At 46.8% G+C, this 27,010-nt stretch overlaps 1 protein-coding gene across 7 annotated transcripts in view; it reads right to left on the bottom strand.

Annotated features, from left to right (window-relative positions):
- ACACA (acetyl-CoA carboxylase alpha) overlaps positions 1-27,010 on the bottom strand; it is a 1,131,726-nt gene that overhangs the window by 714,279 nt on the left and 390,437 nt on the right. For all 7 annotated transcript variants that reach the window (XM_086954890.1, XM_086954892.1, XM_086954891.1 and 4 more), the window contains 2 exons: positions 6,338-6,451; positions 5,886-5,975 (listed from right to left, as the gene is read on the bottom strand). In XM_086954890.1, the coding sequence (XP_086811016.1) occupies positions 5,886-5,975; positions 6,338-6,451 (204 nt within the window). The remainder of the gene's footprint in view (positions 1-5,885; positions 5,976-6,337; positions 6,452-27,010) is intronic.

The following is a 27,010-nucleotide window of genomic DNA, read 5'->3' as shown; positions in this document are numbered from 1 at the left end:
GATATCTGCGTTAGGGATGGGTGTAAGACCCGTTATGAAAGGCGAACTGCCAGTGTGTTCTGATTGCAAAAACACTTTCTCCATTTGGATTGGATAGCTTCATTAGGGGTCATGCAGGAGGTTGAGCCAGGATGTTTAATGTGGGATCCACGTCCATGAGTGGAGTGGTATAAAGGCTAGACAACTGGAAGGGGGCTTCTTCCTGAAAGGTCACTGTGTTCAGTAAATGGATGGGCGGGGTGATTGTATCAGGTGAAAGAGTTCCCTCAGGTAACGAAGAGGACAATGGGTGAGGGGAGTCTAAGCGATTCGCTTTGAATGAAGGATCCACATCCATGGGTAGGGTGGTATGATGGTTAGATAGCCGGAAGGGGGATTCTTCCTGAAGTTGGGGAAAGGTCACTGTGTTCAGTGAATGGATGGGCGGGGTGAATGTATTGGGTGTAAGAATTCCCTCAGGTAACAAAGAGGACAATGGGTGAGGGGGGGGGGGGGGGTCTAAGCGATCAGTTATGAGTGAAGGCGGGGAGAGGAGTGCCGTGTTGGTGGCATCCTGTTTGGTGCCATCCCGCGAGAAAGGCATGGCTAACCGTATTGCGTCAGACATGATGGGATCAGTAGCAAAGCCTAACCTTGTCTCTTCTGGGGGCTCTGGGAGAGGACTTGACCAAAAGGTCTAGTTGGTAGGGATTACTGGTGGTTTCTGCACTGCTGAGGATCGAGGCTGAATACAACCCAGTCATAACTGGGACAGGGAGCCCATGTGTGTTTGTTATAGGGTACTATATGCTACAGCTCTTGAAGCACACAGCTAAGGAGTTCAGCAACGCTAGCTCTGCAATCATTCTAGAACACTTTACTAACTTGCCATGTATTGACTCGCTGGTACACCATCCACTGACCCATGCATTATTTGACATGCTGGTCTTTCGTCCACTGAAAGAAATTTCACTTGTGAGGTCCTCCTCACCTGAGGTTTGGTGGACTTGGTGGTCTCAAGACGTCCCCACCGCTAGATACTCAACAAATCTCGGCAAAAAACCTGGGCATCAAAATTGACAGTGCCCTGTCCTTCCAACCCTAAACTCAGGTACTTGTGGGCTCTTGTTTTGGGATATTACGCTCTTTGAAAAAATGCTTTCCTTTTCCATCGGTAGAAACCAGGAAGATGGTGGTCCAGGCACTGATCACCTCCAGGCTAGACTATGGAAATGCTCTCTCTACCTAGGACTCCCAGAAAATAAGTTGTTTATAGGTGAATCAGAATGCGGCAACCAGAACAATTCTTAATCTGGCTCCTAGAACGTTTATTACTCCACAATTGAGGGCACTTCATTGGCTTCCCATCAAAAAGAGGAATCTTTTTAAGACACTGGTCCTGGCCCATAATGCCCTCCATGAGAAGGGTGCTGTGCATACCTGAGGAGGAGAATATGTGCGTCTTTTGCCTCTCCCCAGAGTTCTGCGATCGACACACAGCTATTTAGCCAATATTCCTAAAATTTGCGAGGCCAGAACTGATGGAAGCTATTTCTGTTTTCTTTGTTCAAAGGCATGGAATAAACTCCCTAGGGAACTCTGCGCCATCTCAGAGCTTCCTATTTTCAGGAAGAAGCTAGAAATCATCTGGTTTTACCAACAAATGAAAAGAGACGATCACATTTCTGCTGGCAGGATTTCCTATTTTCAGCCCCGGGATTCTCTTTGGAGTATGCACGCGCTCTACAAATGCCTTTTCATTTCATTTGTACATGAAGCAATAGGGCCTTGTAGTGTAACAAAAGATTATATGACTCTCTCACATGGACTTGCTATTTCGTGCAGTATATTTTGCATTCTGCTTGTGGATTGAATTTCATATAATTTTGGATATTATGGTACACAAAATCTGTTATATAATCTTTTACTGTTACTGTCACGATCCATGACTGTTTTTGTATCACATTAATATGTCAGGCTGCGGGTACATGAACTCTGTTCAATTATCAAATAAGGATGTGAAATGTAACCACTATGCAACAGATTGTTTAACTTTAAGCAGCTATGAATGCCTTCTCGTAATAATTGCGCTCGTGTTAATATCAATTGGAGAGTGATTTTTCTTCTTCGTATAGTCCTCTTTCCATTTGTATTGTTCCCTACACAAAGTTTAAAATTAATTGGTAGGATCTGTGTGTTTGGCCTCACCTGTGATCAAGGAGACACTGATCCCCGAAATATGTTGGGAAAAATGTGCTTGTGTTTAAATATTCCTGAATAAAACCGTACTTACAAGGAGCACCTGATTATGTTTGTATGTGTGAGTATGTTTAGATATTATGTGATCAAGTCCCCTGGGAGGGACAAAACGCGTAATGGCTGCAGTTGTTGGTTTGTAAGAGAAAATGAACATAGCGGTACCACAAGGAATCGTGTGGTCCGTGCTCTTTTCATCGCGCAAGCAGAAACAAGGTGCGGGTTTCAAGGAGTGTTTCACGATATATATATATATATATGCAAACTTATACAATTATGGATAGGTATATAACACTTCCCCATCTATACTTCCCTTCTTTCTTTACTTCCCCCTATTCAAAAAATTAATTCATGTTATAATAGTTGTCATTTATAGATTTATCAACTTTTTAACTCTTTGAATTTTATAGAATTCTGAAATATTCAAGATTCTGTATTTTCCTGTGAATCAATGTTCTGTTTTATTACAGCTTCTATTATTGCTATAATTCTTCATTTACTTAATATAGCCTTATAGCACGCCGTAGCGGGCTATCCAGGCTATTAAAGGCCCGCTCCAGCGTTAAAGGCCCGAGGTGAGGGCCTTTAACAAGGGAGCAGGACTTTAATAGCCGGTATAGCCCAGCTACAAAGGGCTATAAGGCTATTGGAACATTCTGCGACTAGAGGGCAGAATATTCTAACAAATAAAACAAAGGCCTCTCTCTCGGAGCCCGAGGGGGTTTAAAACCCCTGGGGCTCCGAGACGCCTTTGTCAAACAGCATTGGAATGTTGCTGGCTTTTACCAGCCCGTAGAAGCTAGGAGCACTCCATTGTATTCAATGGAGTGCTCCACATTCCAATGTTCTAATAAAAAGTAAACAAACAAATAACAAATGTTCCATTTGTAATGCCATTGTCTTGCCTTTTCTACAATACCTGGCTCAGTTACTGAGTAAATCTCTGGTGAGTGTCTGTTGTCTATCACTGATTCCCCAAAATCCTGGGTCCAGCTGCACTGCTGATTGGGTACCACCTATTTCTATTAGGATCTTAGCCATGGAAAGGGTAGGAGGATTGACATTGACGGATTATTCGAGTAGATTATGAGGATTTGGAAATCAGATACCACATGACACAAAGTAATAGCTCTCTAGAAAGTTCATTGCCTTAAGAACTATATCTTTATAAAAGGTGTAGATCTTTAGTCACAGCAACAAGACAAAGATGATAAACTAAAAAAATAACAATAAGGTGCACTTAATTACTGCTAGGATTTTGTTTTTTTTAGCCATTTTAGCTAAAGACAATTAAGATACTGTAGTTACAGTAAACAAGAGTAGCCATGATCATCTCAACCTAATCTTTTATTTTGCCAAAGCAAAATGTATATTAAATTAAGAGGACAAGACCGACAATGGCCTGTGAACAACAGAAAATCCTCTAATAAGACTGTTGGTGACTGGGTGAAAGCAAGCATGGTGAAGGCCCATAAAGGTCTGGGGAGCTTATGGCTAGTGCTCAAAAGTGTTCATGCCTAGACAAGGTTAGAGGAGTGGGAGATGCCAGCAACCTTTGCTTCTAGAGACTGTGAGAGTGGACAGTCATTGTCTCGGTACAGATCAGGGGTGGAGGTTCAGAAGAGCTGGTAAAAGAAAGTGTTTTTCTGCTGAAAGATGCTAAGGAGAGAAAAGGGCCGAAGTATATACAACACTAAGACAGATTATCATTTGTACTGATAGTAGTTACTGGGATAAAGTACTATTTTTTCCAATGAGAGCTCAAAAGAAGAGGATGCTAGGGGAGAGGACTGGATTTGTGCCAATAATGGAAAAACACATTTTAATGCTTGTCCATAAAAGGAGAAGGACAGGGTAATTTGCCATGGGGGCTGTGGGAGGCGCTCTACAAACAAACCGAATAAGCATAGCCATTTCTCCCACAGTCGAGGAGTCCACTTGTATGTCCAATAAGGAAAGGAAATGTATTTTGTGTAGTTGGACTGTAACTACTCTTACCACCAGGATGATACACGAGAACTTGTCATCTGATCATCATGTGGCAGTTTGTAAATGTAAATGTACAGGTATTTATATAGCGCAAATCACCAACCGGTCTCTAAGCGCTTGCTTAGGGAACCCGTCCTGGTATTCCCCTGTGAGATAACCCCGGCAGGGTATCCGCAAGGTGAAAGCCAGGCATCCCGCCGCGAGGGGCCGTTGTGGAGATTAAGCAAGCTATTGCCCAGAGTCGCTGAGTGTGAACCCATGAATCGAGTAGGCACCGGAGCGAGAATTGTCGAGTCCATGGACATTTTAGGACTCAAGACCCCGCCGAGCCGGGAATTGAACCCTGGTCCCGGGCTGACCTCTGCTTCCAGGTCTGCCTCCTCTAACAAGTGAGCCACACTTCACCATCTTGATGTACTTGTGATGCTATGATATTGTCTGTAGTATAGTATGAAAGTATGTGCTAATATGAATGCATGTTAATATGACTGTTTATTTTGATTGAGGTGTGTGGGATACTGTGTATATATACATTTATTGTTTAGCATAATTTTTGTATGCATTTATCTTGCAAAAGTTTGATAAATTGGTTCTGAAAATATGAAAATAAAAATGAAAAATAATTTTGATATAATAATTTGATTGCTGGACCATTTAATACTTGCAATTGTCAGTGCTGGTGTTGGTGTGCTATTATTGGGGCCCTCTCTGTAGAGCCCTTTGGAATTATCTAGGCAGGTAACCTTTGTATATTGGTTTTCAATAAGGAAAGGCCGCCCGCTCTCACAGAGTCAAATACACTTCGTGTACTTGGGCCTTCACAGTGGAAGAGCCATCCTGCTCCCGTATAGTGCTACTGCACTGCTGTGGACAGGCCACCCTGCATCTACAGCAACTGTAGAGGAGCGCTTCTGATCCCGAGCGACCCCTTCTAGAATGCCTACCTGTACATAGACAGGCCCGAGCTCTCAGAGAGTGAATGTTTTCCTCTGAGCCCACACTGGAAAAGCCCTTCTAGTCACAAATTGCTGAATGCCTCGTGCTGTCAAATACCTGCCACCCTGCTGACAAATGGTGGAAGCCTCCTCGACTTGCACCGAGGGATGACCCTACTCGTTGCGCTTTCACACTTAGGAATAACAACCCTAAGCCCATATTATGGAAAAGCCCACTTCCTCCCACAATACAGACGTCACATCTCCCCCAATCCTACTCCACACTTGCAGGGACATTTCACATTCCCTAAAGTGCAAGGTGGCAACTCAGACTGCACTTTCCAAGGGGCTTCTGCTGCTCCTGTATGTTTGAGGTTCCCACCCACACCCACTCGAAGATTCTCTTTGTCGAAAGCCATGAACGCATCTTGTGGCATCTGGAGTGGAAGGGTGCTTCTTTCACACAGCTCAAGCGTTCCCCTTCTCCTGGCCAATGGAAAACGCCCAGATAACCCACATAATGGAAGCTTCTCCCTCCTGCCGCAGAGCTGAACAGTCCCATTAGCAGCGGCACAGTTCAAAAGCTCACAACCATGTGTCCCATGACCCCAGTGTCTACATCACTGTCCCTACACATTATACAAAATATCAGGTTTCAATCCTGGTTCACCTCTGCATTTGGATGCCCTATTCTGGTACTGCCCCTTAATGTGTACAATAACTTACCTCCAGCGCAGCCATCCTCACTACCTGGTTACTGTGGTAAAAAAAGTTTGGCAGAACATCAAAGATGGACGTCTCAGACAAGATGAGTTTCTGCAAGAGATAAAATTGAAGCCATCTTGAGAAGAACATTTTCACGTTAATTTCCATACCAATTTCTGTGGCCCCACCCACTTTGACAAGTACAATAGGAATTGATTGCAAGAAGAGAGAAACATGAAGTAGGGGTCTTCCCGGAGCTGGTGGCCTCTCCAACTACTGGCTGCCTCCCACCATAGTCAACAATGGTGCAGTGATCTCTGTGGATTAGAGGCAGACAGTGGCCAACCAGTGAAAATGTCAACACTGCTGCAGTCAGAATCACAAGTGCTTCTGCCCCACCAGCCAGTGTATTAACACAATCCAAAAGGCAAAATAATAGAGGGCATGCCTGCTCACTGCCCAGGCCCAGGTACCTGCAGGTTCTCGATGCAGAACTGGTGACCATACATGTCGATAGCCGAGAGGAAGATAGACTCCACCTGGTTATGGCGCAGCTCGTATGAAGGCAAGTGTGAGGCAATAAGTACCTGAAAAAGAAGAAGAAAGTTGAAGGGAGAAAGAAAGAAGCAAAATGTCAGTATCTCGCTCATAACCAGTCAAACCATGTCACTAGTATACTGCTGCACATGGGCACATTCACCTTGTCAATGCTACTGTAAGTGTTTGCAGCTGATAAACAAGTGTTACCACCACCAATTACAGTTCGGTAGCATGTCTGGGATCACACCACTGTCAGCAGGGATAGCTAGATCCCAGAAACCAATGGTCATATCCAAGAGTCATGCTACTGTCCCATTCTAGGCCCAATTAGGAGTTGACCAGAGAGGTATCTAAGGGGGGATACCGCCCCAGCTAACAACATGTGGCCGCATTACTAGAAAAACTACCTTGGGGGGGGGAGTGGGACAACACCCTCCCAGTCACAGGAGAGCCAGCTCACTTGATACCCTTTAGACACCCAACTCTCGCCTTGGTAACTCTGTTATCCTTCTCCAGCTGCCAATATCCACTAGCTCAGAGAAGGCGCTAAGTGTTAGCAAAAAGTCGCTGTAAGCAGGGATAACTATGCTAAAAATTACCTAATAATCCCATGCCCAAGTGTAAGCACTTGTGCACAGACAGTGCATTGGATAACTGCCTCAGTTCACACTGAGTGAATGGTGAACCAATACTTGAACTCATAACCTGTGAATCAAGAGCAAGAATCTAAAGTGTGCAAAATACCTCCTACCGGAAACAGTTTTTCCTCCAACACACTTCATATGAAATAAAGAAAAATGCAGAATACAGTGCCTGATATGGAAATGGGGAATTGCAAGTGCCCTCTATTCCAGACAGCCTGTTTGCTACCAGGAAGTGCTGATACTCTCCCATTACAAGTATTGCAACCCTGATGGGAAGTTCTGGTACCCTTCTTTCCAAATTAAATAAATGACTGAATGAATGTACGTGCCCATTTAAAGAATTAGATTTTGAGGGTTTACAAGGTGGGGATGTTTTAGCGTTCACATAACTAAACAAGTTGGCTTTTAACAACTCACTTAAGAAAAGTACACCCATAATCCTTCCAACCCAATGCTCATTTTCAATAAAATATAACTTTTTGTCATGCTTAGCCCTAATTATACACTAGGGCAACATCGCCTTCCAATGTTTTGCTGCAGCTCCGTCTCAGTACTAACGTTTAGCAACTGTGCATCCCACAAAGAAGCAAGCGCAGGATGGAAAACTCCAAGCTTTTGCGAGTAAGGTGATGGTGTGGTTGAATGGCCAGGGTTAGCGTGACGAGACTCATGGTGCCTCTACTTGGAAAGTGTGTGGTAAGGTCGGAGGAGGTCCCCATCTTCAGCCTCGCAGCCCATGCAAATCCATCTATGTGCCAACAGCCGTCAACTTGAGATTGATGTGTTTTCTGGAGAACTTTAATTTTGACAATCTTCTTAGTGAAGTGAACATGTTTCTTAATCATAGTTAGTTATGAACAGTGAAACCCCATGGAAATGATGGCCACCAGTGTGCAAAACTAAACATAAATGGGTGCTGTAAAATTCAAATAACCCACCACTCTACACAATGCAATTTCTAAAGTTTACCCTGTTTGAATAGCTCTTTCGAGCCCTCCCAGCTTATATAAAATAAAGTGAACGTTAGCACAAATAAAGTGTTAGTATTTCACTCAGTAAGCATGGCTTGTTTTATGCAGGACTTCAATGCAGAAGAGAGATTTAGAATATTGTGGAAGCTGACAAACCTATTCCTAGTAATTCTGGTTAGGCCCAACCTCAGACAGTGCATGTTCTGACACTTGTAAGACATTGTATTTACTTACAGGGCATTAGAGGATGCTCACTGCTTACCATTGCTTGCCACTCTCATTTACTTGCTTTTCATAAGTTGGGGCGTACGGCATTCACTTCTGCTTCTTCCATTTGTCCTTCCCTGGAGCTTGTCCCAAGTACTTGTGACCTACCACTGCTCCCTAACTTGGAACCTATTTATTCTCTCTTGTCTAGGCACACAACTAGAGTGCAGCCTCCCTAGTGTATTAGTCTTCCATGTTGCTTCTGGTACCCACACCCCGCCTTCTATGTTTATCAATGCTTCGTGTTAACTGTCATTGTTGTTGCTTGCCCCCTCCAGCCATTCATGTTGTTGCTTGCCATGACGCGCTGTCGATATTCTTGCTCTCCCTCCTGCCCCCCCATTCGCTGTATTGTTACTCTCCCTGCTGCCCCACCCGTTGTTCGTGTTGTTGCTCTCACTTCTGTAGCCCCTCCCAGTAGCATACGAAATGAACACGCCACTCCGCGCTACGGACGTCCGCGCTACGGACGCGCAGGGCGTTGCGGGCATCTGGGGTCCTGGAGAGTTGGTCTCGGCTCTCGTTACCATGCTGGTGTACTCTGCCGACACTCTGCGGGGTATAGGTCGTTCAATGGTGAGTTGTACCCTTCCCCCAATACACCCACTAGCGGGCCCCTTTCACTGTGCGTGTGGAAGGTGGTCCTTGGATCCCCCTACCCTGAGCTCACACGAAAATCCTGCGGTGTCCCTTAGTAGGAACCTCGCCGAGCATTCCCTTCGCATCTTCAGCCTGAATGCCAGGTCTCTGGTGCTGCATTATCAGGCCGTGTTCGACCTGATACAGGAAGAGGCCCCGGACATCGTAGCCATCACCGAGACGTGGTTGAAGGATGACGATGTGGCCATTGTCAACTTGGCTTTTCCCTCTGATTTTTCGGTTTTTACCCTTAATCGATCTACCAGGGGAGGGGGTATTGCGTTGGCCTTGCGACCTGGCCTCACTGGTAGTTGGTCTGGTCTGACCATTGCGGGATGTGAAAGTGCGGTGTTTAAAATCTCGGTCACCCCACATTTCACACTCTCGGGGATGGTGGTCTATTGCCCCCCTGGGAGTGATGTGGCGTTTAGAGCGGCCCTCCCCGACATGGTTAGTTCCTTGGCGGTAGGTTGCCCCAATTTTTCGATCTTGGGAGACCTCAACTTACACTTTGAGAACCTTACCTCCCCCTCGGTTAGCGGTATTCTTGCTGACCTGGAGGCCCTTCAACTGGTGCAATTGGTCCGACAGCCTACTCATACAGGCGGCCATACCTTAGATCCTTTTTTCACTAATTTGGCAGACGCTGTTGTCTCCGCCGTCACACCTCTTGGCTGGACGGACCACTCTTTGGTTTCCATCTGTACCCCTTTGCCGGGAATGATTGCTGTTCCCCCGGCAAAGCTGGTTATTAGGCGGCAATGGAGTAAACTACGGCTGGAGGACTTACACCGTGTCCTCGCCGAGGAGCCTTTAGATCTTCCGTTGCTGGTTGATTCAGGTTACGAGAAGTTCTGCTCCTGGATTTCCAAGGCGCTTGACGTCCTTATTCCACTTACCGCTTGTAAAGTCAGCTCCAGGGACTCCAGCCCGTGGTACGATGGCGCCCTACGTTCACTCAAGGGTAGTTGTAGGCGAGCAGAGAGGGCTTGGCGGAAGGCGTACGATATCGGGAAAAAGGCTATTTATCTCGCCTCCGTCAAAGTTTACCATCGGGCTGTTTGCCAAGCTCGGGCAGCTTACTACGCTACTGAATTCGGCAACAGTTCCAACCCCTCTAAAACCATCTTTAAAGTGATGAAGGATCTCTTGGCAAAGCGTGCCTGTACTACGTCGACTGGCTCCACTACTCACTGTGAGGCTCTCGCTTGTTTCTTTTTGGAAAAGGTCCAAAACATCTATCGGACGTTCCCTTGTACAGGGCCTCCAGTTGAGCCCCCGATTAACATCTATGGTGATTCCACCCTGCACGTGCTGCCCCCGCTGACATCAGAGGGGTTTGACCTCCTGGCTCTGCAGGTCAAATCAGGGTCCCCCGCTGATCCGCTTACAGCGACTCTCTTTAGGGAGCAGTCGTTTGTGGGACGGGCCGTGGTTCACTCCCTGATTAACATCTCATTGGAATCAGGCACGGTACCCGCTAGCTGGAAGCGGGCAGTGGTCTCTCCCATTTTGAAGAAGCCGTCTCTGGATCCAGATAAGCCTGAAAACTATCGGCCCATCTCCCTACTCCCGTGGCCGACCAAAGTGTTGGAGGCCCATGTCAACAAAGTTCTTTCGGCTCACCTTATCCATGCTAACATCTTGGATCCCACCCAGAATGGGTTCCGTGCTGGACACAGCACGGAGACCGCCCTCCTCTCCATGGCTGAACACCTTCGCACGGTGATGGATGCGGGCCAGACAGCAGCGCTCGTCTTATTGGACTTGAGCGCTGCGTTTGATACTGTTTCGCATCCTATCCTGTTGCATCGCCTGGAGGAGATTGGGCTGGGTGGACCTGCCCTCCAGTGGTTCCGGTCTTTTCTAGACGATCGTTTCTTTAGCGTTGCTGTCCCACCGTTCCAGTCCCAATTCCATCCTTTGAAACAGGGGGTGCCGCAAGGATCCTCGCTGAGTCCCACGTTGTTTAATCTCTACGTGAGACCGCTGGCTGAGGTCGTCAAGCAATGGGGCATGACTATGGTCTCATATGCTGACGACACTCAGCTAGCGGTTACGATCAGCGGGGATGCGGACCGGGATGCCCCCAGGTTTCAGAGTGGACTTAGGGCGGTGGCGAGCTGGATGAAGAACAACTGTCTCCAGCTCAACGCTAAGAAAACAGAGATCATGATCGTAGGCAAGAGATCGGAGCTTTGGGGGGACAGATGGTGGCCTACGGAGCTGGGGCCGGCCCCCCTCCCGGTCACGGAACTAAAGAACTTAGGAGTATGGATGGATCCCTCCCTCAGCTACGTTGGCCACACGAAGAAAATCGCGGCCTGTTGCTTTGGTATCATACGGTCGCTTCGCCCGGTTTTGAAGTTCTTTGACCATCGCACCAGGCAGCTGATAGTCCAGGCTACAGTGTTATCTCGCCTGGACTATGCCAGCTCTCTTCTGGTAGGGTCCAACGCGGCTGAGGTTACCCGCCTCCAACGCGTCCAGAACGCTGGGGCGAGAGCTATTGTTGGCCTTCCCCGTACTTGTTCTGCCTCCAGCACTCTGAGATCACTGCACTGGTTGCCTATCAAGGCCAGAATTCAGTTTAAAGTGCTGTGTATGGCGTTCAAGATCTTGAGGGGAGTAGGTCCCCCTATTCTTGCGGGCCTTCTGTCATGGTATGTGCCTACTCGGCCCCTGAGATCCTTGGGTCAGGCACTTACTGTGATTCCCCGATACAGGCTGTGTCGGGTTGGTGGCCGTTCCTTCCGGGTCAGAGCAGCCGAGCTCTGGAACTCCCTTCCTGTAGAGTTGCGACTGTTAGATGATCTGTTGGTCTTTCGTAAAGCCTTAAAAACCCTCTTGTTTTAATAAATTCACTTTTCTCCCTTCTGTTGTGTTTCCTGTGGTGTTGCATTTTTACCTGCCATGCGCCTGGACGCCCCTTAGCTGGGGCAGCAGTGCGCATTACAAATGTATGTAACATAACATAACATAACTCACGGAGTTCGAAATTGACATCTTTATTCACCAGCGTACAACATTTAACAGAACTTGTTATTATCTCATACCTGTTAACACCACACCTTAACACCTCCCCAAATGGTTACGCAATTCTCGCATTGAGACCACAGGGTCCAAGCACTCATAGTCTTCAGACACTACATCTCCCCCTTATTAAAGAAAAAGTTGTAACAGTAGCATTTTATATTTCTTTGATAAGTCATCGAAAGGTTTGCACTGTTTGACCAGATCACATGGTCTGAGGTAGGTGAGATGCCCCCTGAGTGGACACCAAGGGGACAGGAGCTGGTGTTTAATCTGAGCCGTCAGGTGGGGCAACCCCATCTGAGACTACAGGGGCCGATGAATGGCACGAAAGATGTCAGTAATGTCTTGTGACGGACAAAGCTCAGAGGCTCGGCGGCAAACAGAGAATCTGTTTTTCGCTTCTGTTTTTGTTTGACAAGCAACCAGTCAACTTCGTCGAAGATGAGTTCCAGAGTTCTACGACCTTGATCAGCATAAGTCTTCATTTGACATTTTCAAGAGTGTCAGTGGCACAAACATTGTTAGTACTCCGAGTTCGTTCAGTTATTCACTGTGGTATCTTGGTTCTTACAGCACTCCCAAATAGCAAGGCAGCAGGATTCTGACCAGTGGTGGAGTAAGGAGTCGAACGATAGAAACGGAGGGCTTGACATAAAGCCTGACTCAGCCCGATTCCCACCATTGATGGATGTTGATCACTCTATTTAGGGAGCCCATAAACCGTTCCATGGCACCGTTGGCTTGGTGACACAGGGTGTACTTTTTTTCTGCTCAACACTGTGTCTAGTTAGAAACTTCTTGAACTTCTTCCTATTCAATCTTTCAGGGCCCTTTTGGTGGCGACAATGCTACGATGTACTTCGTGAGCGAGTTCAATGACTTGCAGTCGGAGTCTCTCTAGTATGACGATCCGTGAGCCACTCAACACAATGCCCTCTTTAGTGACAGACAGTTCATCCAATATATTTCTTGAATTTTCGAAATTCAGCATCATCATTTAGAGGTTGAAAACTCCATGACAGCGCTGAAATAGTGTCTTTAAGGCTAAGCATTTCTTTATTGGCATTTGTAGCAGTAATGATCTGTTCATTGGATAAGGCCGCTGTCTTGCTGGATCTTACAATGAAGTTGAAGTACTATTCAGCTATTTTCTATGATGAACCGCGCCGATGTAAGGGTACTCCTGAGAAGTAATCTGCAGGATTTTGGTACTTGCCTGGCCTCTGAACAATTGTATAGTCGTACTCCTTCCTGTTTACGCAAACCCCACCTATTAATGTGAGGGGTAATCTTAGCTTTTGGGTTTCCAAATAAAGTGAGCAGTGCTTTGTGGTCTGTCACAATTGTGAAAGGCTTTCTGTAAAGAAATATGTTGGAAAGTGGATTATTGGTAGAGGCAAAAGTAAGTCTGCCCCTGGCAATAAGGCCACTAACACATTATAGGGCTTAGAATAGGTCTTAGAAAATTATTCCTTTGCTCAACCCTTGGTAACGTGCCTGCAAGCAGGCAGGCTTTACTTCAGGTGTGTAAAGTAATTAAAAACACCAAATCAGTAAGTAATTTAGACAGCACAAGATAAAAATCCAACACCAATTAATAAACATAGGAAATATTTTTATCTTTTAAATGACTCCAAAACTAAAGAAAATCCACTGGAGGGAACCAGAGATATGATTTTTTAAAGATTAGTCACGTTCTAGTGCTTAGAAACCAAAAGTGCCCCTTTTAGTCATGTTGTTGCCTCTGACAGGGACACATTCACCTTTAGCAATTATTCAGAAGGATCTCTCATCAGTCTTGTGCAGCCCCCTCCAGCTGGCTGGGTCCAGTTAGAACTCCTTCCTAAAATTCTTCTTGCGGGTCCCAACGTATCCAACACACAATCCAAGGTTCTGGAATCTCCAAGAGGCTCCTTGAAAGTGTGAGACTTCAATTCCCACATCAACTTGGACAAACCCCTAACAAATCCACTGGTAGAAATGCAGGCTGGGGATTCTTTGTGGTGATGGTCAAGGTAAGCTCTGTTAACCTGTAGCCTGCAGGAAGCCCACTCTTTAGTCCTTTTGAAACAGGTTTGATCCACAGGGCTGTAGTTTCAAAGAGTGCAAAAAGGTGCAATCTTTAGAGTACAGGTCTTTGGAAATGCACATTAAACTCTTCAGCATGGACCCATCTGATTCTCTTAAGTTTCACGCAGCAGTTCTGAGCGGCACCGCCCCTCTCAGATACTTATTCAGTGTTCTCTGGGGTCAAGCATGTGGGCACTCCTGTCCAATGAGCTGCAGGGTTCCACCCAAACGTCTGACCACTTACTGCAGAGTGTAGCAACCCAGAAACCACTATTCTCCCAAAATTCAATATGTCAGAATTTTCAGCAGGGAGAGAAGAGCTGGCTAAACACAACCCTAGGATGGCTAATCTCCATATTCCCCCCCCCCTTGCATCTGCTCATTCCTTCCTAGATCCTAGCATCTGGCTGGAGGTAAACAGGGGTCCTCCCCTTCGCTTGAAGTCCACGGTTTACAACTCCTCCCCCTGCTCTGGCATGTCTAAGCCCAGCAACCTCTCCTCCCCGAGAGGCTTGCTAACCCTAGGGGTCATTTATCATCACTTCAAAGCAGCCAGGCTCACCCACTTATCTCTGACCAATCAGGGCAACGCAATAGAGGGCTGAATTTTGTCTTACAGAAAAGAAAAGCTTATAAATTCTTGTCTGTACATTGTACAACAAATTCAACAATACCATATTGTTGGACTTATCATTACCTTTCTACTGAGTCCTTTAATCCTAGTTTTATGGCTTTTCTTTCTCTATGTATTAACTAATAACCTTTTCCAATGTTAACCTATGGCATGGGATTTGCAATGGGAAAAGTGACTTGGGCCATTTTTACAGCACCAGGGCTTATAAAAACATATTTTATAAGTGCACTGTAGGAAGGTGGATACCTGACTATGGTTGCCCCCAACTTTTTTGCCTGGTGTTTTGCTGGTTTTCCGACTTAGTTGGCCTGGGACCCTGCCAATCAGGACCCCAGGCCTACTGCTCTCTCTCTAAAATGGATTCCATGTACCTTAGGTACATTTCCAATTGGTACTGGGCCACCTTATCAGACCCTGTAACTCAGGGCATAGGTGTACCCAGGGCCTACCAGGGGCTGAAGCATGTATTATGCCACCCCTGGGTGGCCATCTAAATCTGACACAACTGGCTGCACGACAGCTGGGGCAAGGTGGTGTAATCACCCTTTGCTGTAGATATAGTATACCTATATCTAACCCTAAAAATGGACACACAGATTCCTATCAGTCACTCCTATGGCAGGCCTTGACAATCCTGAAGGCAGAGTGCTTGGAATCGTGTGAGATGGTGCTCTGGCATGAGCTGAGCCCGTTTGCAGCTTGCGGAACCAAGTCCTAATAGCTGTTCCATGATAACGCATACCATATACTCTTAAGTGCATTATAATCCTCGCGGTTAAATGCTATCTCTGGTATCGCTTTATCAAAACATGTCGAGTAAGGTGTCATACGAATTGGAATACTAAGCACTCGCCAATTCTGGCGACGGGGTTAGCATTCCACCCTTCTAGAGGGACACGTAATGTATGTAACTGTGAACCCCGGTTAAAGTTAACTCAGGCCTCAGCATCACATGGATGCTGCCACCACAGACACGAGTCTGACCCCCTGCAGCTGGGAGTTCTTCCAGCGAGGGGAGCTTGGACAAAGGGTTTCCTGTCAGGGGCGGTGCTAGCACCATCCCAGACAGGGTTTTGTGTATCCTGGGTAGGCAGGGCTTTACAGGAAGGTGACTGCAAGTGGCACCCCGGTGCTCACTACGCATCTGCCGGCTAGAACCAGTTCCAGGGGCACACCAGCCCTGAGCTGGGGAAAGTCCGGCATGGGAGAGGGGTGTAACCACCCCTCTTCCTGGTCCCACCCCTAGGGCAGGACCTAGTCGCGTACCCACCCCTTTCTTTAGGATAAAGGCAGGAGCGGGGACCCTTCCAAATTAGATCATCTTTGAATCAAGAAATTACTTTCTACGAAAGGAACTCTCGACTTCTTCTTAAGATTTCTCCCTTGTGGCTAAGGAGTAGTCACCCTGCATCCGCAGGCACCATCTAAGAACTCTGCGGTTTGCTGCACGTCCTTTCTCCGGAATCTGACTGACTAGCTCGACGAGACCCGGCTTCCCTGGCACCTCTGACCTCTACCTACCTCTACAGCTAAGCTGAGAACCGTAGGTGCGACGAGACCTCGAGGGACCGGCCATCATCAGAACTGCACGACTTCTGTCCAGCACGACCGCCGAGGGATCCTCTGGTGAGTGCTTTGGGGTCCGAGAAGCCTCGACCCTGAGCAGCTCCAGCACCGAAGACCAGCCCCCCAACATCCACGAGATCTGCGTGGGGCCCTTCTGCTTTTTGGCTGCTCACCGCGTTGTCTGGCTACTAACCCGCTGGCTTGTGGCCTTCCCGACGACATCACCACTGCTAGTCTGGTTGCTCCAGACTGGCCCTTGCTCCCTTCCAAAAGAGGAGCACCCCGGACCCTCCTGGTCCACTCCAGACGCCATTTTAGGTCCACCGCGTGGGCTTGAATTTGCCAAGACTTGTTGCCCCAATCCTGGGTCCAGCGACGTCGACAGCATCAACCATCGTGGGACAGCTCGCACCTCCATCCTGGTCGCCGACAACGCCTCCTGGTCCGTGAGACTGCAGAGCCCAGCGTCGCCCACTCACCTGGTCGAGGTGACTCCATCCGGTGCCATCCTGGTGCCCATCTGATCACTGGCTAGTGATTCAGGACTTGGTCCCCTCTGCTTACAGGTGTCTTCCATCTTCGATCCAGGCTTGGATCCATCGAACAATCTTCACTGGTCGCCTGCCAGCAAATCCTTTCAGGCTCCTGGTTCGTCAACGAGGATTCCCGACGTCTTTTCAGACCTATGCAGCCGCAGACCCTGGGCTAGGTAACTTCGGCATTTCGGTGCCCCAGCATAGCCTCACTATCCAAGGGTCCAGATCCACTTTCGTTTTCAACCTACCTTATCGGGTTCGCCCGAGAACACTAACTTTGCTTTTACTAGCCTCCATAGACTTTGTCCCACATCCCGCGTGAGAGTGCACACTCTGCACCCGAGTCCCCTAGGCCTCCTACTAGTAATCTGAAGGTTCAGTAACGTAGTCCTAGCGATTCCAAAGCCTATTAGTCCAGTACTCACCTGCTAGTAATTTCGCATTCCACTTTCATAGTATATGGTTTTTCGTGCCCCTCGGGCATTGGTGTAAATTGTGCAACTTAAAGTATTTTCGTAAGAGTTTTGTTGTGTGCTTAGTACCCTGTCCTCATAAGAGTGCAGGGCTGTTGTGATCTAAATAAATACACTGTTTATTTTCATAACACTTGTGTGGTGTCCTTTCATAAGTCTTCATTTGACATTTTAAAGAGTGTCAGTGGCACAAACATTGTTAGTACTCCGAGTTCGTTCAGTTATTCACTGTGGTATCTTGGTTCTTACAGCACTCCCAAATAGCAAGGCAGCAGGATTCTGACCAGTGGTGGAGTAAGGAGTCGAACGATAGGAACGGAGGGCTTGACATAAGGCCTGACTCAGCCCGATTCCCACCATTGATGGATGTTGATCACTCTATTTAGGGAGCCCATAAACCGTTCCATGGCACCGTTGGCTTGGTGACACATGGTGTACTTTTTTTCTGCTCAACACTGTGTCTAGTTAGAAACTTCTTGAACTTCTTCCTATTCAATCTTTCAGGGCCCTTTTGGTGGCGACAATGCTACGATGTACTTTGTGAGCGAGTTCAATGACTTGCAGTCGGAGTCTCTCTAGTATGCTGATCCGTGAGCCACTCAACACAATGCCCTCTTTAGTGACAGACAGTTCATCCAATATATTTCTTGAATTTTTGAAATTCAGCATCATCATTTAGAGGTTGAAAACTCCATGACAGCGCTGAAATAGTGTCTTTAAGGCTAAGCATTTCTTTATCGGCATCTGTAGCAGTAATGATCTGTTCATTGGATAAGGCCGCTGTCTTGCTGGATCTTACAATGAAGTTGAAGTACTATTCAGCTACTTTCTATGATGAACCGCGCCGATGTAAGGGTACTCCTGAGAAGTAATCTGCAGGATTTTGGTTCTTGCCTGGCCTCTGAACAATTGTATAGTCGTACTCCTTCCTGTTTACGCAAACCCCACCTATTAATGTGAGGGGTAATCTTAGCTTTTGGGTTTCCAAATAAAGTGAGTAGTGCTTTGTGGTCTGTCACAATTGTGAAAGGCTTTCTGTAAAGAAATAAGTTGGAAAGTGGATTATTGGTAGAGGCAAAAGTAAGTCTGCCCCTGGCAATAAGGCCACTAACACAGTATAGGGCTTAGAATAGGTCTTAGAAAATTATTCCTTTGCTCAACCCTTGGTAACGTGCCTGCGAGCAGGCAGGCTTAACTTCAGGTGTGTAAAGTACTTAAAAACACCAAATCAGTAAGTAATTTAGACAGCACAAGATAAAAATCCAACACCAATTAATAAAAATAGGACATATTTTTATCTTTTAAATGACTCCAAAACTAAAGAAAATCCACTGGAGGGAACCAGAGATATGATTTTTTAAAGATTAGTCATGTTCTAGTGCTTAGAAACCAAAAGTGCCCCTTTTAGTCATGTTGTTGCCTCTGACAGGGACACATTCACCTTTAGCAATTATTCTGAAGGATCTCTCATCAGTCTTGTGCAGCCCCCTCCAGCTGGCTGGGTCCAGTTAGAACTCCTTCCTAAAATTCTTCTTGCGGGTCCCAACGTATCCAACACACAATCCAAGGTTCTGGAATCTCCAAGAGGCTCCTTGAAAGTGTGAGACTTCAATTCCCACATCAACTTGGACAAAACCCTAACAAATCCACTGGTAGAAATGCAGGCTGGGGATTCTTTGTGGTGATGGTCAAGGTAAGCTCTGTTAACCTGTAGCCTGCAGGAAGCCCACTCTTTAGTCCTTTTGAAACAGGTTTGATCCACAGGGCTGTAGTTTCAAAGAGTGCAAAAAGGTGCAATCTTTAGAGTACAGGTCTTTGGAAATGCACATTAAACTCTTCAGCATGGACCCATCTGATTCTCTTAAGTTTCACGCAGCAGTTCTGAGCGGCACCACCCCTCTCAGATACTTATTCAGTGTTCTCTGGGGTCAAGCATGTGGGCACTCCTGTCCAATGAGCTGCAGGGTTCCACCCAAACGTCTGACCACTTACTGCAGAGTGTAGCAACCCAGAAACCACTATTCTCCCAAAATTCAATATGTCAGAATTTTCAGCAGGGAGAGAAGAGCTGGCTAAACACAACCCTAGGATGGCTAATCTCCATATTCCCCCCCCCCCTTGCATCTGCTCATTCCTTCCTAGATCCTAGCATCTGGCTGGAGGTAAACAGGGGTCCTCCCCTTCGCTTGAAGTCCACGGTTTACAACTCCTTCCCCTGCTCTGGCATGTCTAAGCCCAGCAACCTCTCCTCCCCGAGAGGCTTCCCAACCCTAGGGGTCATTTATCACCTCTTCAAAGCAGCCAGGCTCCCCCACTTATCTCTGACCAATCAGGGCAACGCAATAGAGGGCTGAATTTTGTCTTACAGAAAAGAAAAGCTTATAAATTCTTGTCTGTACATTTTACAACAAATTCAACAATACCATATTGTTGGACTTATCATTACCTTTCTACTGAGTCCTTTAATCCTAGTTTTATGGCTTTTCTTTCTCTATGTATTAACTAATAACCTTTTCCAATGTTAACCTATGGCATGGGATTTGCAATGGGAAAAGTGACTTGGGCCATTTTTACAGCACCAGGGCTTATAAAAACATATTTTATAAGTGCACTACATATATCTACAGTAATCCCCACCCCAGCAACACCTAGGGGAGACTTTAGGGGTTCTGAATATGTAAAAATATTGCAGATCCTCCCTCCACAGTGCTCCTACCACCAAAGTCGATTTTGGGTAGCACTTTATCACAAGTTGGGGAGTGAAATGTGCAATTTCACTTTACCCAGGGAATATAAAACTCATTTTATAAGGGTCCACCTTATAGATGCCGGACTACCCCACACACACACACCCCTGTGACACCTAGGGGAGACCCTGGGGGTACCTAATATGCCCAAACATTGTAGGTTAACAATTTGTAAGTGCCCCAAACACAAAAGTCGAATTTGGGCACAATTTACTTTTTTAAAGCAGTCTTGCAGCACAGAACCACTGCTTAAACTGACCTCTGGCTTCAGCAGTGCACACATGCAAGTGCAGAAAGGACAGCTGGCCTCTAAACTCCCATGCCCTATTATATACTAGGGTCCGATAGGTAGTTTCAATCCCCCGGCCCTATTATGGACTAGGGCCCTATGGGGTAGGTCATCCAATCACAGGAGTACCCCAACCCATAGTGTACCCTAGAATATGTAGGTGTTTTCACTGTATTCTAGTTGTTTTCAGCATAGCACTGGCCCTAGGCCTAGGCAGAGCCCAGGGTCAGTCGGAGTCAGTTACCACCAGTACCAGTCAGCAAAAAGTTGGGGGGTGCCCAGGGCACAGAATGACTTTGCAACAAAACACAAAAGTGTTCATGAGCCCACATCACAGCCAGGCTCTCCTTTTCTGGCTAGGAATAGACACATTCAGAGTCAGACTGACTTCGGCTGGCATATGCCACAATATGTCTCTGAGCATGTGGATGTCCATTATGCCGAGCAAGGATTGCTCCCAGCCCTACCGTGATCAAATCAACAGTAATCTCAGTGTGCAATTTAGGATCAAAGTAAGCCATCTCAGTGGCATTTTCAATAGTATGCTTTATCCTTTTGAATCTTTGGTCACATTCAGAGGGCCATCTGAAATGGGCATTACATTTAGTCAGGTCTCTCAAAAGGGCACTCACTGTAGCAACGTCAAAAAGGTACCTTGAACAATAGCTGGCCATGCCCAAGAAGGATTGCAGCATGCTGACATCTTGTGGGGGCTAGGGGGCTGACCATGCTTTATCTTTATCTGGGTAAGGAGCCATTCACCCATCAGAGATTATGTGCCAAAAGACCTTGAGTTTGGTTTTCGGAAATTCACACTTTTCTGCATTTATAGTGAGACCTGCATCTCGAAGTCAGTGCCACACTTGTTTGAAAATGTTATCATGCTCCTTCTGTGTTATCCAAAATGCCAATATATCATCACTGTAATTGAAAGCATGTGTATCACATTGAAATCTGTTATGTGTGACATCTTGGAATTTTTCTGCATCAGATGACACTGAAAAACCTTTTGTATCTGAACAAACTGATATGAGTCTTCAAAATGGTAATGTACCTACAATTTTCTTCTAATTTAAGATGATAGGATCCCTTGGCAGGTCAAGATGTGAGAAAACTTTGGCTCCGTTCAGCTGCATGATCAAGTCTGCAATTTGCGGACCAGGATGTCTTTCTCTATTGATTGCTTATTGCTTATTGGCCTGGCACATATCCCCACAAATTAGCACTGCACTTCCACTGTCCTTTGTCCGCAAACCACTATGGGCGACACCCATAGTGTGGAACCAGTAAATCACTCAATTATGTCATGCTTTAACAGCGTTTCTAGTTCCTTTTCGACTGCTTCTTGCAGGTGAAATCCGATTCTGCGGTGTTGATATGCAACAAGCAGGATGTCTTCGTTGACGTGAAGTTGCCCCTTTAATAGATATTAGTCCCATACCAGCAGCAGATGGAAAACTGAGCAGACATGCACTGGACAAAGTGCCTTGAAGAATGTGAATTGGGGCTTGCACAGATGTCTTTTTATGTCATAATGATCATTGACTTTGCAACGGCTTCGAAGCAGTCCATGCATACACTTTAGTGTTTGCCGCTTGGAGTCATGGTACAGGTGACAAACTGTTAAACTGGCATGATGTTGAACGATGAACCGCTGTCAATCACAAAGGTAGTGGGGCAACCGTTGACCATAAGTTTGATCTTGCGGTAGTGTCCATATGTTGGACCTGTCAGCCTTAGGGTGGTCTTCCCCTACCTTTTTGCCCTTGCGCCTCCCATTTTCACTGTACCTTTTTGTTGGACCTAGGACTCTGGGCGCCTCACCACTGCTAAACAGTGCTGAGGTGCAGGTGCTCTCCCTTAAAACCATATGACGCTGGCATATCTGCCATAAGCCCCTGCTACCGCAGTAAGGCTTATACCTCCATAGGCTAACATTGGGAACCCCCCTTATGGGATAATTTCTGACAGGGACCTAATAAGTCTGTCATGTTTGGTCTTGTTGGACTCGGGGCGGGGAACCCTTTCCAATGATATATGGGGTTTGGGCACTACTACGCTAGGGATCCCACTTTTAGAAAGTGGACCTTTTCTTGCCTACACTTAGATTGGGCATTGTAGACTCCCCCTCCCCTCTGCATACCGATAGCTGCCTGGGTTGAGAGGTGGGAGTGGTGATTCACACCTTCTCCCCGGGATGGGCTGTGATGGGCTGCCCACTGTAGCCTTAACGGCATGTCTCTCGTCACTGTGACAGCCAGGTCAGGGAAGGCAGGGAACATACCAGAACTCCCTGGACTCTTCCAGAAGCCCCTGCCCCGAGACCCTTTCAGAGACTTCCACCACTTTCTAGCCACTGGACTGTAGAATATATAATGGAGGGTCCTGGCCTCACATTCTTGTTGCACTGCTGGACCACGACGAAACTCTGCTGGAGTGAGGACTGCTGCGCCAGGAAGGATTGCCATTTGGAAGGAGGCTGACTGCTCTAAGGAACTGCTGCCCCCAACCTGCTGAGCTGCTCTACTACCTGCTGATCCTGCCCTGCTAGGGAAGCCTAAAGAAACACCTCCAGAGTGTCTCCACAATACCCATAAGAACTGCATTGCTCCAAGAGGACTACAACGTCTTATTGACCCTATAAACTGCCCCTGAAACTTTGTGTGCAAGGATCTGCAACCACCCGAGGGCCTACCTTGCTTAAAAAGGACTTTATATGTAAAATCGTGACCACTCGGCGTGTCTGAGGCTGTGCTTAAACGTGGGACTCCCCCTGTGATCAAAATTGGCCCAGAGATCTAAGCGATGTGGCAAGGGGGCGCTGGTTTCCCCAAATATCACCGTCGCTGGCCAGAGTGAAAGACTCGATTTCGAACTGTTCCCTTTAATCGCCGTGAAGCCCTGTTGCTGAAGAGCGCTGTGGGCCGGTATCACCGCCACTGGCCCAGAGTGTATAATCCGCCTGAAATTGACCAGGACGCCGCGAGGAGATCAGGGGTTGCCTGGTTACCAGGCCGCCCTGCCGCAGAAGGAAGAAGCCGCCCAGCAGGACGTCCGCCTCAGCCAGGAAGTGTGGCTGCCCCGCTCCTCCCTTCGTCCAGCTGCAGCCAGGATCGCATGTCCAGAAGACGGAGGAGCTTCCCGCCGGTACCCAGCTCGCCCCGACTCCAGGTAACCTCTAGCGACCTGCGCTAAGCTGCTGCGAGTCGTACTATCATGGGCAGGGTACAGGCTGTAATTTGGAGAGGCGGATGGCTAGAACTAGCCTGGCACCGGGACTTTCCCCCCAATTCCCACGTGACTGACCCCAGAGACTGTGCCTCGGCTGTGGCGGGTTCGAGATAGCAGTGACACCGACAAGCCAGGCCGCCTTGCAAATGTAGTGCTCTTCTGGGCACACTTCTCCGGCTCCCTTACGTCCCCAAGCTCGTGCCAATCACGAAGGCAGCGCTTCGGCCGCCCTGACGCGTGGGAACACAGGACTACCATTTAAATCTTCGCAGTATAACTCTGACCTAAAACGTGCAGCGAAGGAAGTCCTGTGCGCCAAAGACAGCCCCTGCACGCATTTTTTTAATGTTGTCTGCCTGCCTGGGTGGCTGCCAATCGCAGGCTTAAGGGGGCCCCACACTATAGATCCTTATCTGGGGACTAGGAGGAATCCAGTCCTGGCACACACTTGCTTTCTTTAATACAGACCTTAGACTGAACTGATAAGTGCACAATCGTTTCCCTAAAAGATACTGCCAAAAACTGGAGGATTATTTCCTCCCCTAAAAGAACACTATCAACAATTAGTGCACCTTAAGAGCTCTTGGCATATATGAACTTCTGGTGATTTGCTCTTACCTAAGAACTGAATTTACCGGATTGTGTACCTGGCCTAAACTTTTGATAAAGATTCTCATATTTTTATAAGTATTGGTGTAGTGTCTTCTTGTGAGTGTGTTTATTGTGTAACTACCCTGTGTGTTGCATAAAAACTTTACACATTGCATCTCAAGTTACACCTTTCTTCTCTGCGCCCAGCTACCCTGTCGGAAGCGGTGGTCCCTACTTGAACTAGGGTACGTACCCCGGCCAACTAGAGACCCCGGTTCTCACACCATATGAATTCTTTTGTTTCATTGACTCACTTGTATTGTCATTCGCTCATCTTCTTTGCAAGCAGCAAGACCCATGTGTGCTTGTCGCTTTTTGGCGGATATGATCATCGCACATTCATGCTTTTCACTGTCGTTCAACTGTGATTTCGAAATAAATTTGTTGGATGAAATTGATGACTGACTTCGTTTAGTTTCCACCTGTCGCAATTGAGGATGATTTTCTTCTTGGTAGGCGTGGCAAGGATGCTTCTGAATACGAAAGTCAGACATCAATGACTCTGAGGCGCATGGCTTCTTCATCATTAAATTCACTAAATTGACAATGTTTGATAAGCACATTAAGTTTCTCAACAAACTCAGCCATCGTTACACCAACTTGTTGTCTCTCTTGATTGAAAATGTACCTTTCATAGTCAATGTTTGGTATCGAATTGAACTTGGCTCCTAATACTTCTTTGAATTGACTGCGAGAGATTTTCTCAGTACGTGAGATTTTCTTTATTACTTCAGCACCAGCAAGATTCTTCAGGTACTTAATGATTTTCTTAACATCTACTTCTTCTAGGGACCTATGAAATTATCAAAATTCTTGATCCATGTAGTCTATCTGGCCGTGTTGAACGGTGATGTTGGTTTCAGAAACACAAAAGCATCGTATTTCGTACTCTTTTCTACTGCGTTGAGAGTATATGCGGTTCGGTTGACGACAGCTGTCCTTCTGGGCCGGTACCTATTGCAAGCACCGACTGTGTGCTTGTACTTGGGTTATCAAGCCCGATGGGCAGTTGTAAGGTGCCATCTTCTTTTTTGATGGTAAATAACGGTTTCATCTCTCGGGCATGTTCGTTACTGCTTTCAACTTTATGCATTGTACCTGGCTGTGACTGCCTTTAGCGTTTTCGCTTTGTATCAACGATGGCTCGATGTTAGGCTATGGTGCAGTATCTCCTCTTTCGGCCTTACCACTGGGTTTTTGGCAGGTTTTCAAGGATACTCCTCTGCGGAGCCTTCAACTTTTTCAAGGGCCGGATATGGGCTGGAGCGGGGCTTTGAATCCACACACTCCAACTCCAAACTGCTTCTCATCAAAGAGGCGCACATGGCATACATGAGCAGTTTGCTGTAGCATTGCAAACTTTCAGGGAGAGCAGTCTTGTTTCTTTGGTGCACAGATCATGCTCTTGTCGCCAGTTGTAGCGTCCTCCCCTGCCCGGTAGCATGCAAAATGAACATGCCACACTCTGAGCTCATAATTTAAAAGCTTTGCTTACCAGCATACAACATTCAACTGAACGTCTCATTACCTCCTAACTGTTAATGACCACACATTAATACCTCCCCAAATGTTGACATAATTCTCTCATTGAGTCCGCCAAGAACCATGACATCCTGGCACTCGTAGTCCTAATACACTACACCACCTGCCCCCGTCGACCCCATTTGCAATCTGTGTTGTTGCTCTGTCTCCTGCCCCCCCCCCATTGTTCGTGATGTTGCTTGCCCTCTCCTACAGCCCTCTCCACCATGTTGCCTCCTAACCCACCATATCAAAATAAACTAAAAAAGTGCCATGACACAGACAGCACAGGCCAAGTCAAAGTGCCCCCGCCCCCAAGCCTCCGTCCGTGTAATAAAACAAGCGCTATGGCGTGGCCAGCCACCTTACTCTGTCCGCGTTTTTTGCCATGTTGTACAAAAGCGCAGCTACTGTGCAACATGGCTGAAAGTTGGTTTTTTTAAAGTGCTATGATGCGCCCAGCACGGCCCATGTCATAGCACTGTATTTTTTACTTACAGCCATGCTGCACAGTACAGCAGCTGTATGCTGTACAACTTGGCTAAAAACACAAAACAAATAGATTTTGTAGAAAAACCCTATAGGCTTTGCCAATGCTTTTTTTATCAAGTCATGCTGCATGACAGCTTTGCTGCTGTACAACATGGCTAAACACTGGCAAAGTACACAGTGTTCGTCCTACTGGCTTTACTGCTGTGATGTCGCAGTGTCCATAAGATATGCAATGGTCACCTGGCCAGATGTCCTCTTTATTCTCTGGCTCTCCACAGAGACAAAGGAAATGTTGGGAAGGAAGAAAGTGAGCTGCTTCCTCCAATGTCTTCTCTTGTCACCTACTACGGGGATCGATTCACAAAACCATTTATGAGTACAGGAAGTAGCACTACAGGAGCACTAGCTTCCATAATTTTACCTGCCTTTGTGAATTAAACCCAAAACGTTCAACCTCCTATTAGTAAAAGTGCAAAGAAGGCACAGTCCTTTCTATTTTTACTAATTGTACATAACAATTCCCTGAATAGTCCTAATGTACTCCCACTTTAAATGTTTGAGGAACAATTCACAAGAGTATGCAAAAGAGTACTACAGCTGTACTTATTTATGTACTCAAACAATCCCTTTGTGAATAGGCCCCTGTGTGCCCACCGACTGGAGGGAAGTTACAGATTGGCAGAAGCTGTGGTATTGCCACCCACCAGCTTCCCCGTCTACTGTTGTAGGAAATAATAAGAAAGGCTAGTGGAACGTGGAAGAGAGCAACGTGATGCCAGGTACTTCATTCAGGGACGTACTTCTTATTGGTAGAGCTGCATCAGTGCACACCTCTGTGT

This window comes from Lissotriton vulgaris, chromosome 2_1 (assembly GCF_964263255.1).
Source record: "Lissotriton vulgaris chromosome 2_1, aLisVul1.2, whole genome shotgun sequence".
In the NCBI taxonomy this organism is placed as follows: domain Eukaryota; kingdom Metazoa; phylum Chordata; class Amphibia; order Caudata; family Salamandridae; genus Lissotriton; species Lissotriton vulgaris.
The sequence above is the reverse complement of the archived record's forward strand: the minus strand, read 5'-3'. Positions and strand labels throughout refer to the sequence as shown.